Source organism: Rhinatrema bivittatum, chromosome 7 (genome assembly GCF_901001135.1).
Source record: "Rhinatrema bivittatum chromosome 7, aRhiBiv1.1, whole genome shotgun sequence".
Lineage (NCBI taxonomy): Eukaryota > Metazoa > Chordata > Amphibia > Gymnophiona > Rhinatrematidae > Rhinatrema > Rhinatrema bivittatum.
In genome coordinates, this window is record NC_042621.1 from 110,864,884 (window position 1) to 110,881,565 (window position 16,682).

Sequence of the window (16,682 nt, forward strand, 5' to 3'; positions counted from 1 at the left end):
GAGCACCTAATAACGCCTAACTCCTCCCCCCAAGCTCATGTTTTTCATGTGACACTCAGAATCGCTTCTTTTAATTCTCTGTTCAGAAACAGGACAAATCAGTTGAGTTAAAATATGCCATTTCTCGGCCATACCAAGAAATTCTGAGTGGGGGAGGCCAAGGAGCCTCCCCCACTCAGAATCCTTTCCAGGGGTCTTTCAGTGATGGAAAGGGGCTTTGAGCTGGGGAAACTCATCCCATAAACATAGCAATATAGACAAGAAGCATAAACCTCACATTAAACAAATAAATAAACCAAATCCACTACCTTGTGTTTCTTTTCAAAAATCGCCCATACAACAGACCACTTAATCAGCGAATTGAAAAACCTTCCTACCTGTTTACCCAGGTAAAAGGGCTTTTTGGAAAATGCCCACCCTTCACATGGCTAAAAGTATGTGCATTGTGGAAAAATACACGTGCTTTTACTCCCAATGTGTGGAGGCATTCCTGGAGGCGGGGTTAGGTCGGGGGGGGGGGGGGGGGGAGGCATTTTGAAAACTCACGTGTGTTGTTTTGCTGAGCAAAAATACTCGCAGAAAAAGAAGAGGCAAATCTATCCCAGGGCGATTTTCAAAATGAAAGTATGCTCATACTTGCACTTTGAGAACTGGTGGAAAATCTGCATCAGCACAAGTACTTATGAAAATTACCCCAAACACTGATGACAGGAAGCCAGTAATGTTTAACTACTGCAGAGTCCTAATAATTCTTTGCAGACTGCAATACTGTTTTTGTTGAATCGACATAAGGACGACTCAGCGACGTCATGGTACACAACCTTTCAAGAACATTCTATATTTCTGCTGTGTATTTCTAGCAGAACAAAAATAACATGGCTACTGTACATGAGTTACCACAATGGCTGTCACATTATGGTGGTTATAGTAGCATTGGTTTGTAGTGCCTGTATAAATTGGCAAAAGGGACTTGCTACAAAACCTATGCAGCTGCTACGTACCGTTGTGGTGGAGGTGAGGCGGCAGGCCAAGTTAGGACACTGATCCGTGGCAGTCACTATGAGTGTGTATTGTCCATGGCTTATCTCATAGTCCAGCTCCTTCACTGCACGTATTAGACCCTGGAAAAAGGACAGCAGAACACCAAAAGTAATCCCCGTCACTATGGATTGCCCGACCGGAACATATCAGGAAGATCACCAGCAACAGGAGCAGACAACTAAAGCACAGTCCTAGGATCAAGAGGGCATTACAGCAGGAAATGTATTACTGTGTCAGAAAACTCAGTGCCTTCCTGAAACAAGTACAGTACAATTAAAGAGCTAAAATGGTTAATTCTAAAAAGTCAACTGACTTGAGATGAGGTGGCAGTAGTGCATACCTTAGTACATTAATTCAGGTCCCTGAGGGTCATAAATAGGTCTGGATTTTAAGGTGCTCAAAATATGCAATATTATTGGTTCTGAGACCAAATGAATGCAAATACATTGGATGAATACTTATTAAGGATATCCTGTACACCAGGGGTAAGCAGCTCTGATCCTCAAGTGCTACAAAAGGTCTGCTTTTCTGGATATTCACAATGAATATAGATGATACATTTGCATACAATGGGGGCAATGCATGCAAATACATCTCATGCATATTCATTATGGATATCCTATAAACCTGACCTCTTTATGACCGTTGAGGACTGGCCTAGGAGTCCTCAAGTGACCTTTAAGTGATCTGCTGATCATCAGGGACAGGTGAACAAATCCTTAGTTTTATTTGTTTTGGTTTTGTTCCAGTAGCGTTCTGCCTTTTTGCTTACATCTCCAGCTCAGCTGGAGGATGCTACAGTCCAGGATGACGACATGGAATCAATGAAGGCCCCCAGGCCGAGATGACAGCAGCCTTCACACAAGGATACTAGGCAAACTGATTCCTTGTAGTCCTCCGCGCATTTAAAACAGCTGTGCAGGCCAGTCACCACCTTTCAACTGAAGGACACAGTCAGCAGATCTCTTCAGCTATCCAAGGCCTGTTGCTTAAGAGTAATGCTTTGACATGCCTTCTTCATTAGGAGTTGAAAAATGTATCTTCAAAGCATGCCCACATTTGAAACCTTGAACTTGTGGTTTTTTGTTTTTTTTTTTCACATTATAAAACCCATTGGTATTTTCTTTCTTTTTTATTAAAAGAGAACTAAAATAACAGCCTTGGCATAATTGCCCTCGGAGAATGTAGTAAATAGACCACAAGATGATATGAAAGAAGTAAACAGGAGCTCTCCCACTGAACCCTGTCTGAAAAAAACATAATTATTTCTACTTGTATGCACCTTACATGTAGGCATACCCAACATATTAATCAAATATGATATGGATGTCGATAAAGTGCCAGCCCTTATAACAAAATACAAATTTCAGCACTCAACTCAAGGGCAGATATTGCAGAGCTTCAAAGCTTGCTGCTGCACTTATCTACAGCATGGCTATAACCGGACAACTACAGTTTCAGATGCCGGCATAGTTTTGTTCAAGGTAGAAAGAGTAAGACATGGATCCTTTATCTGGTGAAGCCTTACCGTCTTGATGTTTATTTGAAAGGTACTGATTATGTTGCCACCGGTGATAGCATACACTATGGTGCTGTTTGGGCCTTCATCCCGATCCATCGCCGTGATGGTGATGATGGTGGCATTAAGGGTGAATGGTCCCTCATCCAGGTTGATTTCGTACAGCTGTTGCTGGAAGACTGGGGCATTGTCATTCTCATCCAGGATGGTCACATACACAATTGTGGTTGCCTGGACACAAAGAACAAATAAAGGAAGGAAAAAGAAATAAAAATTCCAGAGGTTCCCTCCTCATACTGAGTCACAGCTCAATAGCCTGCTCTGAGCAACGCTCATCCAGACAACAGCAATGACTGAATGAACAACCAACTATGTGCTGTCCATGCGAAAGTTTGGGACTAGGGTTGCCAACTGGCTCCAGATTTTCAGGACAGGTTGATCCGGTCCTGGTTTTACCCCATTGCATGCAGGGCCTTGTAGTTCTGACTTCCATACTGCAGTCCTTTAGAAAAGCAAAACTACAGTGGAGGAACAGTAATGACACTGCTCTGAGTGACTGAGAATTTTTGTGAATAGATTTTCCTTTCTGTTTTGGGAGGAGGTTTTTTTTTTGCCACCTGTCTGCCCAATAGTGGAGAAATATGAGAAGTTTTCTTTCCCTGTTACATTAGGACCTTTCATTTGTAAAAATCCCATGTAACCATCTGGAGAAGAGAACTAAGGGAAGGTCTTTTTTTTCATCTGGATGCCCTCACTGGAAGGGAGAAGAGGATAGAGAGATGGAGAAATTTGAGGATATCTGGATTTCAGGTATTATTTGGAAAGGGATTCCACTACATCTAGGAGAACCCTGCCCACTGGGGATGCTTGCTAGTCCATGCCCTGGAAAGTGAGAACATTTCAGGACCCCAATACCAAGGGACACTTTCACAAATAGAGAGATACTGATAAAATAACTTTGGGACATGGATGTAACAAAAAATGAAATGTGTATGGTGCTAGTTAATTACCCTTGAAGATCTGCAGTAAATTTGAGTTGAAAAACCCATCAAGAATGCCCAGCTTGTTTTTTGCCATCTAAACCCATCTATAGCGTACAGAGATAGCACCGACAACAAGAGTCATTCCCTACACCTTGGGCCCTGGAGATCTGTCCTCTCTCCCCGTCGGAAAATTCACACTGCAGAACTATGCAAGAACTTAGCCACAGGACTGAGTGTGATCCCTGAACTTCTCAACTAAGAAACAGAAAAGGAGCTACATATGGTTTTATTTTATCTGATTTATTTTATTTTAATATGTATTTTATGATTATGTTTTATTTTTATGATGTTATTTTTTTTTATTATGTATGACACCCTTACAGGTTGGCCACTAGATATCATTAAGTTCCTGTATAGAACACACTATCAGAGAGCCTTCCATCCCTCACAGCCCCTCCCAACCTGGAGGGTCTGGATTGGATGTCTAAACTCTATTCAGCCCAGCCATTTTAGGACTCTTTGGGATAAGTTTTAGAAAGCCTTGTGACAATAAGGATTGTTTGGTTTTACACTGTGGTGAGGCCTCCTAGCTTCACCCTGGAGTTTCAGTTGGAAGTGATATCTCATCGTGCACTCCCTGCCAGAGAGTCCTTCTCCTACTAATTTACAGAGATAGAGATTTTTACATCGGATTTCCCTTTTGGAGTAAAAGGACTCTCACCTAGAGGTCCAAAGACCTGTGAGTCCACTCTAAATCCTAGGTGGGCAAGCACCAGTGACGGATCCTGTAACGAGAGACAGTGAGGGCTGAAGATGTATCCAGCATTAACTTTAGAAATATTTTTTGGACATGAACAGAGTGGGAAGGTTTCTGGATTCCCCTCCTCACTGGGATGCAGCGCTGGTATAGCCTTGACCCCATTTGACTTTCCCCAACAAAAGACCCCAGAAATATCAGCTAAGGATGAAAGAACAAGATTGGGAAACCCCAGCCAGATCTCCACCCATGGGACCAGGATGGGCTGGGTGTCCAAAAACGAGATGGATTAAGGTAGGACTGTTTTTTATGAGAAGTGGGGACCCCTCCAACAGGATTCCTGGTTAGCTACTGGATGAGCTTTGTGCAAGTAAAATCATCATGGGAGCTCTACCCAGAGGCCTGAAACAAAGGACACCTACCTACAGAGAAAATCATTCATGTATCAACAGTCAGATGTAACTTCACTATTTATGGACAAATTGACTTTTATTAAATTATTATCAAATCAGTAAACTTTAATTTAACACCCCAAGCGTGGTCCTGTTGATTTGTCCTAGCATCTCACCCCATGGGATGCAGTTACACTCTCAACACACTGAAAGCAAGACACCATGCTCCAGGCCATAAACGAGAGCTTCTCCCATAGAAAGAATCCACCGTGGGATAGAGAGCATGGGAGTTAATTGCTAGCTGGAGCAGCCCCAAAGAGTATAAATAAGTTTGTGTGCTCTTATGATTAAAATTCCCACTGAGGGTTACATATGCTTTTGAGCATTGCTTAGAGCAGTGCACAAATGTAATCGGGTAATTTTGCTGGGATATTTTTCAAAGCAAACTTACATGGATAAATTTGCTTTGAAAATGAGTGAAACTTATGCATGTAACAGCCTTTAAATGAATGTGGGTTGTTACAAAACTACCCCCATAGAGGATAATTTTCTGCAGTGATCAGTAGCTTCAAGCCTTGTGGGTACTTTGTTCTTGCAGAGTTGCAAGCAGAATTTAAAGGGAAGCTCCCCACAGAATCTCTAAAACTTTTGCTGGCTTGCATATTTTCCAGGTGCAAAGTGTGTGGGTAAAAGCAGGAGAAATCAGGCCTAGGGATTTAGAAATTAATTATCCATGCATTTTTTTTACCAGCCTGCCCCCACCCCCGTTTCCAGCGGAACAGTGTGTGCTGTTTGCAGCATGCACACTTTTCTTTGTGGAAGGTTGGGGGCAATGTTCAGAAATCCCCTTTTGAAAATTGCCCCAATAAAACATCCTGTACATGTAAACAAACAGCATTCATCTACTCCTGAAAAGTGAATCAAGATGCATTTAGAACATAAGAACATAAGAAATTGCCATACTGGGTCAGACCAAGGGACATCAAGCCCAGCATCCTGTTTCCAACAGAAGGCAAACCAGGCCACAAGAACCTGGCAATTACCCAAACACCAAGAAGATCCCATGCTACTGAAGCCAAGTAATAGCAGGGGCCATTCCCTAAGTCAGCTTGATTAATAGCAGTTAATAGACTTTTCCTCCAAGAACTTATCCAAACATTTTTAAACCCAGCTAAACTAACTACACTAACCACATCCTCTGGCAACAAATTCCAGAGCTTAATTGTGCGTTGATTTACATTTTCATTTAATTTAATGTATTTATATTCCACTTTTATAACATCAACAGTAAGCAAGGTAAATTAAAATAAACAACAATCTTAATTAATATTTACATTTTTTTTATAAAACATTCCATTAAAATAAAACCATTCCCATTCAAAAAAAATCTCAAAATACAAGAATGAATTATAACTACTCAACAATCCCACAACCCAACGAACACTGACATAACAAAACCATCAACATAACAAAAGCAGAAAAGAACCACATTACAAAAACACATACTGTATATAAAAAAATCAAACAAGAAACAATACAACCCATAGTTCCTTCATCTTACCCAATCATATTAATAACCAACCAGTGACTGAAGACATACTAAAAATACCAAAATTCAAAATAAAACCAAGGGTTTTGCTGCCTCTAGCAACAAAAGAAAAAGCACAGAGACCAAAAAATTAAACTAACCCACATCAAGTCCCATAAACTTAATGAAAATTACCACAACAGAACTGTAGGGCTTAAGAGATAAGGAAACATCAAGAGGTGGCACTTTTAACTTGGTGTGGGGGTTTGAGAGGTGGGGTAGGTTTGGGGGTAGGGCAGTTTTACTTACATAGTAGGAGATACCAACAAGGTAGGTAGATTGTGCATTTTACAAATCAACTCCTCTTGTACCTTTCATTGATTCAAACAGCAGAAAATCTTCAGTGATGTCAATTTTGTTATTGGTACCTCCTACTGTGTATGTAAAACCGCCCCTCCCAACCTATCCCACCCCCCCAAACCTCCATACCGAGTTAAAAGTGCCCCCTCTCTCTCTCTCAAAACGGCATGTGCGATAAAACCTCTTTGCCTGGTAATGCACAACTAATGCAGGCACAACGCACTGAAAAAAAGGTGTAATTATTAGGGATGTGAATCGTTTTTTGACGATTTAAAATATCGTCCGATATATTTTAAATCGTCAAAAATCGTTAGGGCCACGATACAATACCAATTCCCCCGATTTATCGTCAAAAAATCGTAAATCGGGGGAAGGGGGAGGGCAGGAAAACCGGCACACTAAAACCCCCTAAAACCCACCCCCGACCCTTTAAATTAAATCCCCCACCCTCCCGAACCCCCCCCAAATGCATTAAATTACCTGGGAGTCCTCCGTAGCGGCGGTCCGTGGCTAAATCGGGGGAAGGGGGAGAGCACGAAAACCGGCACACTAGATCGTGAGGTCTTCAGCCGGTGCCATTTTTCAAAATGGCCGCCGCAAAATGGCGGCGGCCATAGACGAAAACGATTCGACGCAAGAGGTCATTCCGGACCCCCGCTGGACTTTTGGCAAGTCTTGTGGGGGTCAGGAGGCCCCCCCAAGCTGGCCAAAAGTTCCTGGGGGTCCAGCGGGGGTCAAGGAGCGATTTCCTGCCGCGAATCGTTTTCCGTACGGAAAATGGCGCCGGCAGGAGATCGACTGCAGGAGGTCGTTCAGCGAGGTCCGGAACCCTCGCGAGATTTCCGGACCTCGCTGAACGACCTCCTGCAGTCAATCTCCTGCCGGCGCCATTTTCCGTACGGAAAACGATTCGCGGCAGGAAATCGCTCCTTGACCCCCGCTGGACCCCCAGGAACTTTTGGCCAGCTTGGGGGGGCCTCCTGACCCCCACAAGACTTGCCAAAAGCCCAGCGGGGGTCCGGAACGACCTCTTGCGTCGAATCGTTTTCGTCTATGGCCGCCGCCATTTTGCGGCGGCCATTTTGAAAAATGGCGCCGGCTGAAGACCTCACGATCTAGTGTGCCGGTTTTCGTGCTCTCCCCCTTCCCCCGATTTAGCCACAGACCGCCGCTACGGAGGACTCCCAGGTAATTTAATGCATTTGGGGGGGGGTTCGGGAGGGTGGGGGATTTAATTTAAAGGGTCGGGGGTGGGTTTTAGGGGGTTTTAGTGTGCCGCTGGACCACCAGGTAATTTAAGGCATTTGGGGGGGGATTTAATTTAAAGGGTCGGGGGTGGGTTTTAGGGGGTTTTAGTGTGCCGGCTCACGATTTTAACGATTATGACGATACTTTACACACACAAACGGCAACAATACGATTCCCTCCCCCTCCCAGCCGAAATCGATCGTTAAGACGATCGAGGACACGATTCACATCTCTAGTAATTATTTCTGGTGTTAATATCTGCATTGCTGTGTGTTACTCTATTGCATTTGATGTTAAAAGCTGTTCATTACATTACCTCCGTCCAAACTCCTCCCACTTGCATAGCTTGCATTGCGCTATTTACTGCATGTGTTACGGTATTAAGGCCCTAATGCACAATGATAAATGACCCTGTATGTTGGAGTGATACATAGACCATTTCCTCACAGGCAGAAAAAATGGATAAAGATTTAATGGAGGATATTCACAGAATTGCTATGAAAAGGGAGGTACTATTGGTAGCTGATTTCAATCTTCTGGATATTGATTGGTGCATCCCAGCTGTGGTGTCTCCTAGAAGCAGGTAATGGGACCCACATGGGGGTGACAATGGACCTGGTACTTACCAATGGGGACAGTGTTTCTGATGTCACAGAGGATGTTCGTCTGGGATCTTGTGATCCCTGGATGGTGTGGTGCCATTTTAGAGCACAAGTGATGATGACAAGGATCCTAGTCTTCAGAAAAACTAGCTTTGTTAAAATGGGGAGTACCTCAAGGAGTATTATTAGAAGGATGCAAAATTACAGGGAAGTAGAATAGTGAGCAAAATTAAAAGGAGATATTGTAAGGGCAACTAAACTTTTTGTTGGAAAAGCAAATAAAGGTAATAGGCAAAAGAGGCTGATATGATTCTCTAAAGAAGAAGATAAAAGATAAGGAAGAAAAAGGTTAGCTTTCATAAGCTACAAGAGGCCACAGAAAGAGAAAGACAGCCAACAATATCTGGAAAAGCTAAAAGAAGGTGGGAAAGTAGTCAGGAGAGCAAAGATGCAAATGTATTTATTTATTTAGATTTATATTCTGCCTTTCAGCCACTTCAAAGCAGATGATATTCAGATACAGAAATGTAAGAAAAATAGCAAGCATGGTAAAAACAGGGGGTCAAAACATTATTTTAGAGAGATTTAGTGATAGGAGGAAATGCAAAAGTGATATTGTGAGACTCAGATGTGAAGGGGAGGAATATGTAGAGGCCGACAAGGAAAAAATGGACTTGCTTTATAAATATTTCTGTTTGGTGTTCACTCAGGCATGGCCAGGAGTAGGACCACAGAAAATGAATGCAAATAGGATTGGAAGTGAGGTAACTTCAAACAATTTTCAGAAAAGTGTGTTTGTGAGCAGCTAGATAAACTAAAAGTAGATAAAGCAAGGGGGACAGATGGGATACATTTGAGGGTTTTAAGGGAACTTTTCAATGCTTCTTTAGAGCTGGGAGTAGTTATGGAGGACTGGAGATAGGTGGATGTGGTTCCTCTTCACACAAGTGGAAGCAAGGAGGAGGCTGGGAATTACAGGCCAGTTAGTCTGGCCTCTGTGGCAAGTAAATTATTGGAGTCACTGCAAAAACAGAGAATAGTGCAGTTTCTGGAGTCCAATGGATTACAAGATCTGAGGCAGCATGATTTTTACCAGATGTAGGTTTTGTCAAACAAATCAAATTAATTTCTTTGACTGGGTAACCAGAAAGTAGGGTTACCAACTGGCCAGTATATGACTGCCCTGGTTGGTTTTCTTGAAAGGAGGCCAGCAGACGAGAGAACCGGCCAATGAAAGTATCAATTTTCTGCCAATCATGGGCCTTCAGACTAGCCAGAACACCCCACTCCTTCTCCCTTGCCCAGCAGACTTTAAACTTGCAATTGTAATCTGCATTGAGCCCATCACTGCGAGGGCTGGAGCAGAAACAACTGCTGATGGTGCACAAGAACAAGAGAGAGTCTGTGCATATTCTTCTTCCAGGCCCTCCTACCACCAGGAGGGGGTGGGACTACAAAAGAGCTTGGAAGGAGAGCATGCACAGACTCTCTCTTGTCTGTGCGCCTTCAGCAGTTAACTCTGCTCTGGCCCATGCAACGAGTGGGCTTTGTTTGGAGTAGGTTACAATTACCAGTTTAAAGTCTGTCAAGCAAGGGAAAAGAAATGGGGTGTCCCGTGACTATGGATAGCAACTCCCCGAAGGCCAATTTGGGCTGGATCCCTTGTCTTCAGCTTGCTGAGGGAGGAGAACCCTGGCATGGGGATGTGGAGGAGAACAGAAGAAGGAAATGCTGGAAAGTGGGGGTGGGGGAGTGATGGGAAAGAGGAAAGACAGAGGGGAGAAATGGGAAGGGAAGAATAGAGAGAGAGAGAAGAAAGAGGAAGATGCTGGAAGAAGAAAGGGGGAAATGTTCTGGAGGGGGGACAAGGTAGGGGAAGAAAGAGGGGGAGAGGGAGAGGGAGAGATGCTGAAAGGGGGACAGAGGGGAGACTGGTGAGTGAAGCAATATGGTGAGGGGGAAATGGAAGGAAAGGTGGGGCAATGGAGGGAGAACTGGAGGATGAAAAAGGGGGTGGAGTGATGAAATCTATGAGTGGATAGAGAGGAAGAAATGAAGAGACAGAGAAGAGAGAAATGGAGTAAATGGATGAAAAGTGAAAAATAAATGTCAGAGACAGAATTAAGGGAGGAAGTGAAGAAGACAGAAAACAGTAGAAATAGAAAATGGACAGAAGACTCTTGAAAAGGAGTTAGAGGAAGATCAACAAGAGAAAACCTGATAAAAAAAAAAAAAAAAAAAAAGAGACCGGGACCGACGCGATTAGAAAAATAAAATGACCAGACAACAAAGGTAGAAAAAAGCATTACAAGTGCATGGAAAATGCCAGCTTTGGGAATGGGCATCTTTTAATCTTTGTACTTGGCTCTGTTCTGGAGAAACTGCATTTCGATTTGTATTGCACTACATGCAGAGTTTGACTTTTTTAGGGTCCCACTTTAGTTTTTATCTGAGCATTTGAAATTTGTGGTCCCTTATTCTGTATTCCAGGGATCTTTTTGTGTTCTGCATGTGAGAGCAAGGTGAGAGATTCTGCTAGTAGTTTCTGTGAAAGGATCTGTTGCAGAATGGCTTATTGTGTTTTCCCCCTAGGGAGTTGCATTGGTGTTCCAGGCCTAGAGTAATATTTCAGTGCTATCTTTTCCTATGTAGGCTTGTTGCTGTTTGAGTCCTGGGAGTTAATGCTCTTTTGGTATGGTAAGTTTGCTGGCCACAGTATTCTAGAAGAGGTATTACCAATGGCCTGTACAGTGGCAGGATCACTTCCTTTTTCTGCCTGCATCCTTCTTGCTCTAGCCACTGCCTTGTCACACTGTTTTACTAACTGTGTTTCAGAGGAGGGGGGCTCTGGGGGACAAGGATCATATGTGTGAGGGGGAACCATTATTTGTTGTAGAGGGTAGGGGGGGGGTGGGGCAAGGAAAGGACAGGGGCGGGGCAAGTGGTGTTTTTTTCTTCTTTCATAAAATGGGCAATCCCACCAGATAGCTGGACTGGGGAGAGCATTACATGTAATGTACTTAGATTTCAGCAAGGCCTTTGACATGATTCCGCATAGGCAACTTATAAGTAAACTGAATGCCCTTGGTATTTGCCCTAAAGTGACTGATTGGCTTAGAAACAGGTAGAGTGGAAGGCAACAAAGGATAGTGGTAAATTGAATTCACTCCAAAGACAGGGGCATTACTAGTGGTGTGCCACAGGGATCGGGCTTTGGACTGGTTCTTTTCAGTATTTTCATAAGAAATATTGCAGAAGGGTTTTCAGTAAAGGTTTGTCTTTTTGCATATGATACCAAGATCTTTAACAGGATAGACAGCCAGTAAGGTGTGGAAAGCATGAGGATGGATCTAATGAAGCTTGAGGAATGGTCTAGAGCAGAGATGGCAAACTCCAGTCCTCTAGTGCCACAAACAGGCCAGGTTTTCAGGATATCCACAACAAATATGCATGAGAGAGATTTGCATGCAATCCCTCCATAGTATGCAAATCTATCTCATGCATATTCATTTTGGATATCCTTAAAACCTGGCCTGTTTGTGGCACTCGAGGACTGGAGTTTGCCATCACTGGTCTAGAGTGTGGCAGCTAGGATCTAATGCTAAAAAATTCAGAGCTATGCACCTATGGGAGCAGTACAGTACAGAGTGAAATTCTTCTAATGTACAAATCAAGAGTGGGACCTGGGAGCGATCATATTTGATGATCTCAAGGTGGCCAAACATGTGGAGAAGGCCACAGCAAAGGGAAGAAAGTTGCTTAGGTGCTTAGGGAGAGGAATGGTCAGCAGAAAAAAAGGAGATGATATTGACCCTAAGTCCCTGGTGAGATTTAATTTGGAATATTGTATATAATTCTGGAGACTGCACTGTCAAAGGTTATAAACCATATGGAGTCGATCCAGAAGGTGGCTACTAAAATAGTCATTGGTCTTCCTTGTAAAACATAAGGGGACAGTCTTAATGTTCTAAACATGTATGCCCTAGAGGAAAGATGGGATAGGGGAGCTATGATAGAGACATGTAAATACCTCTTAAGATGTCAATGCAGAGAAGACTCTGGAACAAGGAGTCGAGGGATGAGGATGAAAGGGGGTTGACTCAGGAGTAATCTAAGGAAACATGGAAATATTTCTTTACAGATAGCGTGGTGGATGCATGGAACAGCCACCCAGTGGAAGTGGTGGAGTCAAGTAAAGTATCTGAATTCAACAAAATATGGGACAAGAACAGGGGATCTCTGAAGGAGTGGTAGGGATTACAGAGCTGAGCAGTTGGTTTGGATGGGCAGACTAGATAGATCAAATGGTCTTTTTCTACCATCGAGCGCCAAATCTAATGGCATCAAGTTCCAAAGTTGTGGTGCAGTCACAGAAAAGTCCTTTGCTTCCGTCCTAGTCAGATGTAACTCCCCTACCGATGGAAAAATCACTTGGGCTTTCTGACTCAATCTCAGCAACCTAGTGAACATGTACCTTTTCAATTTAGATCAAATATATTGTGGTTCCAATCCCCCAGGGGTTTTAAAGATCACAGTTAAGATCTTAAAACTGATCCTTTGCCTTACTGGAAGCCAATGTAATTCCCTCAACAGGGGAGAAACACTTTCCCAATGGGGGATTTAAAAAATAAGGCTCGTGATGCAGCAGCATTTTGAACTAGCTGCAGCTTATAAACCACCTTTTTTGGAAGCCCTAATAATAAGCCATTATAATAGTCAATTTGACTTTGAATTTCCTGATTTCCATAAACACATTATAATACCCTAACAAAGTCAAATTACCGAATATTGCTCACAAGTACATGGAATGTCTTGCTGCATCCAATCTTTGCAGCAGTGGATGAGCAGCATTTTCCCTGCATTTGGTTTTTCAGCTTTTGGTCATTTCTTGGGGGGAAGTTGCAGTATATGGAGTGGAGGATAGGCACTCCAAATACCATGATCATTAATATGCAGGATGCCTCAAAGCTCCATCCTTTTGCCTCTCCTCTTTAATATTTATATGTAGCCACTGGGAGGGATTATTAGCAAACATTACATTCAGTATTATCTGCATGAAGATGACATCCAGTGATTTCTCCCTTTAGGTGCCAATTATAATGAGTCACTAATACATTTAAATTCATATCTACAGGACGTCATGTCCTGGACAAGGGAAAACAAGCTAAAACTAAAACCAAACAACACTGAAGTCATATTTGTTGGTTTATCAGTTCTGCTGAGTGTAAATATTTTGCCAGTGCTTGATGGTATCCCCACTCACTGTATGCTAATGTTTGAAATTTGGGTGTGGTTTTAGACTCCATATTAAATAGAACCACTCACAATGCTACAGTGGCCAAAAAAGGTTTTCACCAAACTCTACGTAACCCATCAGCTATATCCATATCTGGATCCCTAGGATCTGAGAACTATAATGAAGGTCTTAGTGAATTCTAGATTACATTACTGCAATGCACTGTACACAGGGATTCTAATCGAATCCACCTATGCTTTGCAAGTGGGTTAGAATACCACAGAGCACATTGTCTCTAGGTATAGGTAGATAGAGAGATAGAATCACTCCTGTCCTTAAAGAACTCCATTGGTTACTCATCGGCTTTCGGGCCAAATTCAACATTGTGGTCAAGTGTTTACATCTCTAAATGGGCATGGCCTCCTCCGGTGGAGAGCCAGACTTAGTCACCTAAGGCAGGCGTGAACAAACATTTTGAGCTGAGACCCTACTCCCCCTTTATATTCATGCATTTGTTTGGGGACCCTCCAAGAGGAATTGCTTATTTAACATTTTTCTACTTTTTGCCTTTATTTCCTTTCACCATCTCATCATTCTCTCTGGCCTCTTTGCCCATTCCCCTCCCCACCTCACCATTTCTTTTCCCCTAGGTGGCCAACAGTTGTGATCTTTCTTCCTGGGTAGGAAACTGGCAGCAGCAGGAACTCCTCCCAGGCTGAGGCCTGAGGGTGGCAGCTCAGTGGCTCCTGCCATATCCAGTTTTACAAAAAAACAGACCGGAAACTGATCCAACATTGCAGTAGCGACCAAGACAAGGGGATCAGTGAACACCAGGAGCTCTTTATTCTGCACAAGACATCATAAAAAGCCCGACTCAGGCCGAGTTTCGCTCTTTGAGCTGCTTCAGGGGCTATTATGTGTTTTGCCGGTGGTTTGTCTCCATATAGCAGTTCAGCCTCTTAGGAAATGCTTAAACAATTACCACCACCATTCAATTGCTGCCGCTAACACTTCGACTGGTTCAGCTTTGTCCGAGCAGGAGGATGACTGAATAGATGCCAGCGTTTGAACGATCGCAGCGATCAAATTTGATACCGGAAAAAATTTAAGCATTTCCTAAGAGGCTGATCCCCATATCCAGTTTTACTGCAGAGTAAGCAGCTCCCCGCTCGGGCCCACCACAGTTGGCAGCTTCTCTCATAAGCCCACTGAAAGAGATACATAGCTATGATGATGAGTATATCGGTCACAGGCCTGCCACTGCGCGGTCTCTCCATGTCAAGGTTCTTCCCTCCACCATAAGTCACTTCTTTCCTAGTCACTTGATCCCCAAGCCTCAGCTCTTCTTAACCCAGCCTGGTTAGTGCCTCAGTGCTACTTCATCGAATCACCTCGGCTCCTTGACCTGGTCATCTTTCTCGCTTCTCTGTCTTGCCTTGCGGCCTATCCAGGCCTCCTGCCTTGCCTCGTGGTCTCTTGGACCTCCTTGCCTTGATCTATGGCCTCCCAGGCCTCCTTGTCTTACCTTACAGCCTCCAGACCTGCTAGGTTCTCCTAGCCAGCCTTGGTCCCTATTGGGCTCCCCTGTTTTAGGGTCTCTGTTACCTGTCAAGTCCAGTCCTGTCCTTGTCTAGTCCCCATTTTGTCCAGTCTTTGCCCTGTCCATTTCCTTGTTTGTTTCCCAGCCCTTGACCTTTTTTTTTTTTTTGGTGGCACTGCGAACATAAATGTATGATTATAATTGTGACACTGTTTGGTAACCTAAAAATAGTGCATAAATGAAACTATTACCATTCACTCATCAAACATTTTAAGAATCTGAATATATTGAGCAGATTTTAATCCACAGTAATTCATGAATTTTTGAGGTGGGTTTTGGTCTTTGGATGTTGTAGTGATTAACCTATCGAGTGGAAGATTTGGTATTTGGGTCCAGATCAGGGCAGGGGCTACATAGGTAAAAGCAGGAATATAGATCCCAGAATGCAGGATGATGGGCGTACACAATACATAAGAGTGACTTAACATTTCCCCTATGGCTTAAAGTCATTGCACAGTTCTGGAGTCCAGGGAAAGAAAAGAGTTGTGTCAAACAGAAAATAAAAAAAAGTTTCTTCTCTTTTTCTTGTTTGACCTCCTGGGGGAGCTCTGTTCTCTCGCTACAGTTTGGATGTTTTTCTTTTTTTTTTTTTAACATTTCAGAATCCCTTGCTGTCTGTTGTGAGAAATTTCCTGTGTTGATTGTGCAACTCTGGCTGACTTCTGCTGCGGTTTTTTTCAGTTTCAAAGCAAGACAGAAGACGGGCATGAAAACACGGAGCTGTTTATCCAGGCTCGGGTGAAGATGGATTTTTACAGGCATCAGCCCCATCATGTTTGCGACAGGTGGAGGGCCTGGATGGTCCTAGGGCTGGCCCTGGCAGTACAGCAAGGTAAGCCAAAGGACCTGCTGGTTACCTTTTCTTTCCCCACAAATAAAACACATTATCCTTAAGTGCTTGTCATCACCGCTGCCAGTTCTGGCTTTAGATGAGTTTTTTTTTTACTTTGGCTTTCCTGCTGTGGTAATAAGGATCGCTGCATGAAAAGTGCTGGACTGGGGGTTAGGTCCCCTTTAAAGAAACTGGAAAACATGAGGCACTTCTAAAAGGCACCAACATTACTGTTGTCCTTAACACTTCTGCTTTAATTTCCCCTGTCTTGCTTCCTAAACATATGGTTTGCTTTGTACAGTAGTCGCACGATAGTGCTTCAGAGATAAAACAAACATAGTTACTAAAGTGGGCATCCGTACAGCCAGCGCAAAAATAGACTATGGTAAAATGCTGGACTGTGTCTGTACAGTGGTACAGCGTTAATGCTGCTAGCAGTCTTTTCTATTTTATAGCGCTATACGTTCTTAGGAGGAAAAGATGGTCAAAGAGAAAATGAAGTATCCTTTGTAGCTGCCGGGGTCCCTCTGGGTGCTGGGGGGAGTTCTCTGGCCCCGCAGGTTCCTTGACAGCATGAGCAAGAG

General features: G+C 43.3%; 2 protein-coding genes across 4 annotated transcripts in view; one reads left to right on the forward strand and one right to left on the reverse strand.

The window, feature by feature from the left end:
* The window catches only part of CDH23 (cadherin related 23), a 1,814,588-nt gene that overhangs the window by 194,628 nt on the left and 1,603,278 nt on the right, over positions 1–16,682 (reverse strand). For both annotated transcript variants that reach the window (XM_029608940.1, XM_029608939.1), the window contains 2 exons: positions 2,570–2,791; positions 1,002–1,121 (listed from right to left, as the gene is read on the reverse strand). In XM_029608940.1, coding sequence (XP_029464800.1) covers positions 1,002–1,121; positions 2,570–2,791 — 342 coding nt within the window. The remainder of the gene's footprint in view (positions 1–1,001; positions 1,122–2,569; positions 2,792–16,682) is intronic.
* The window catches only part of VSIR (V-set immunoregulatory receptor), a 111,939-nt gene continuing 111,144 nt past the window's right edge, over positions 15,888–16,682 (forward strand). Inside the window, exon 1 of one of the 2 annotated variants that reach the window (XM_029608941.1) lies at positions 15,888–16,098. In XM_029608941.1, the coding sequence (XP_029464801.1) occupies positions 16,011–16,098 (88 nt within the window). In that variant the 5' untranslated portion in view covers positions 15,888–16,010. The remainder of the gene's footprint in view (positions 16,099–16,682) is intronic. The other variant, XM_029608943.1, reaches the window with a different exon arrangement.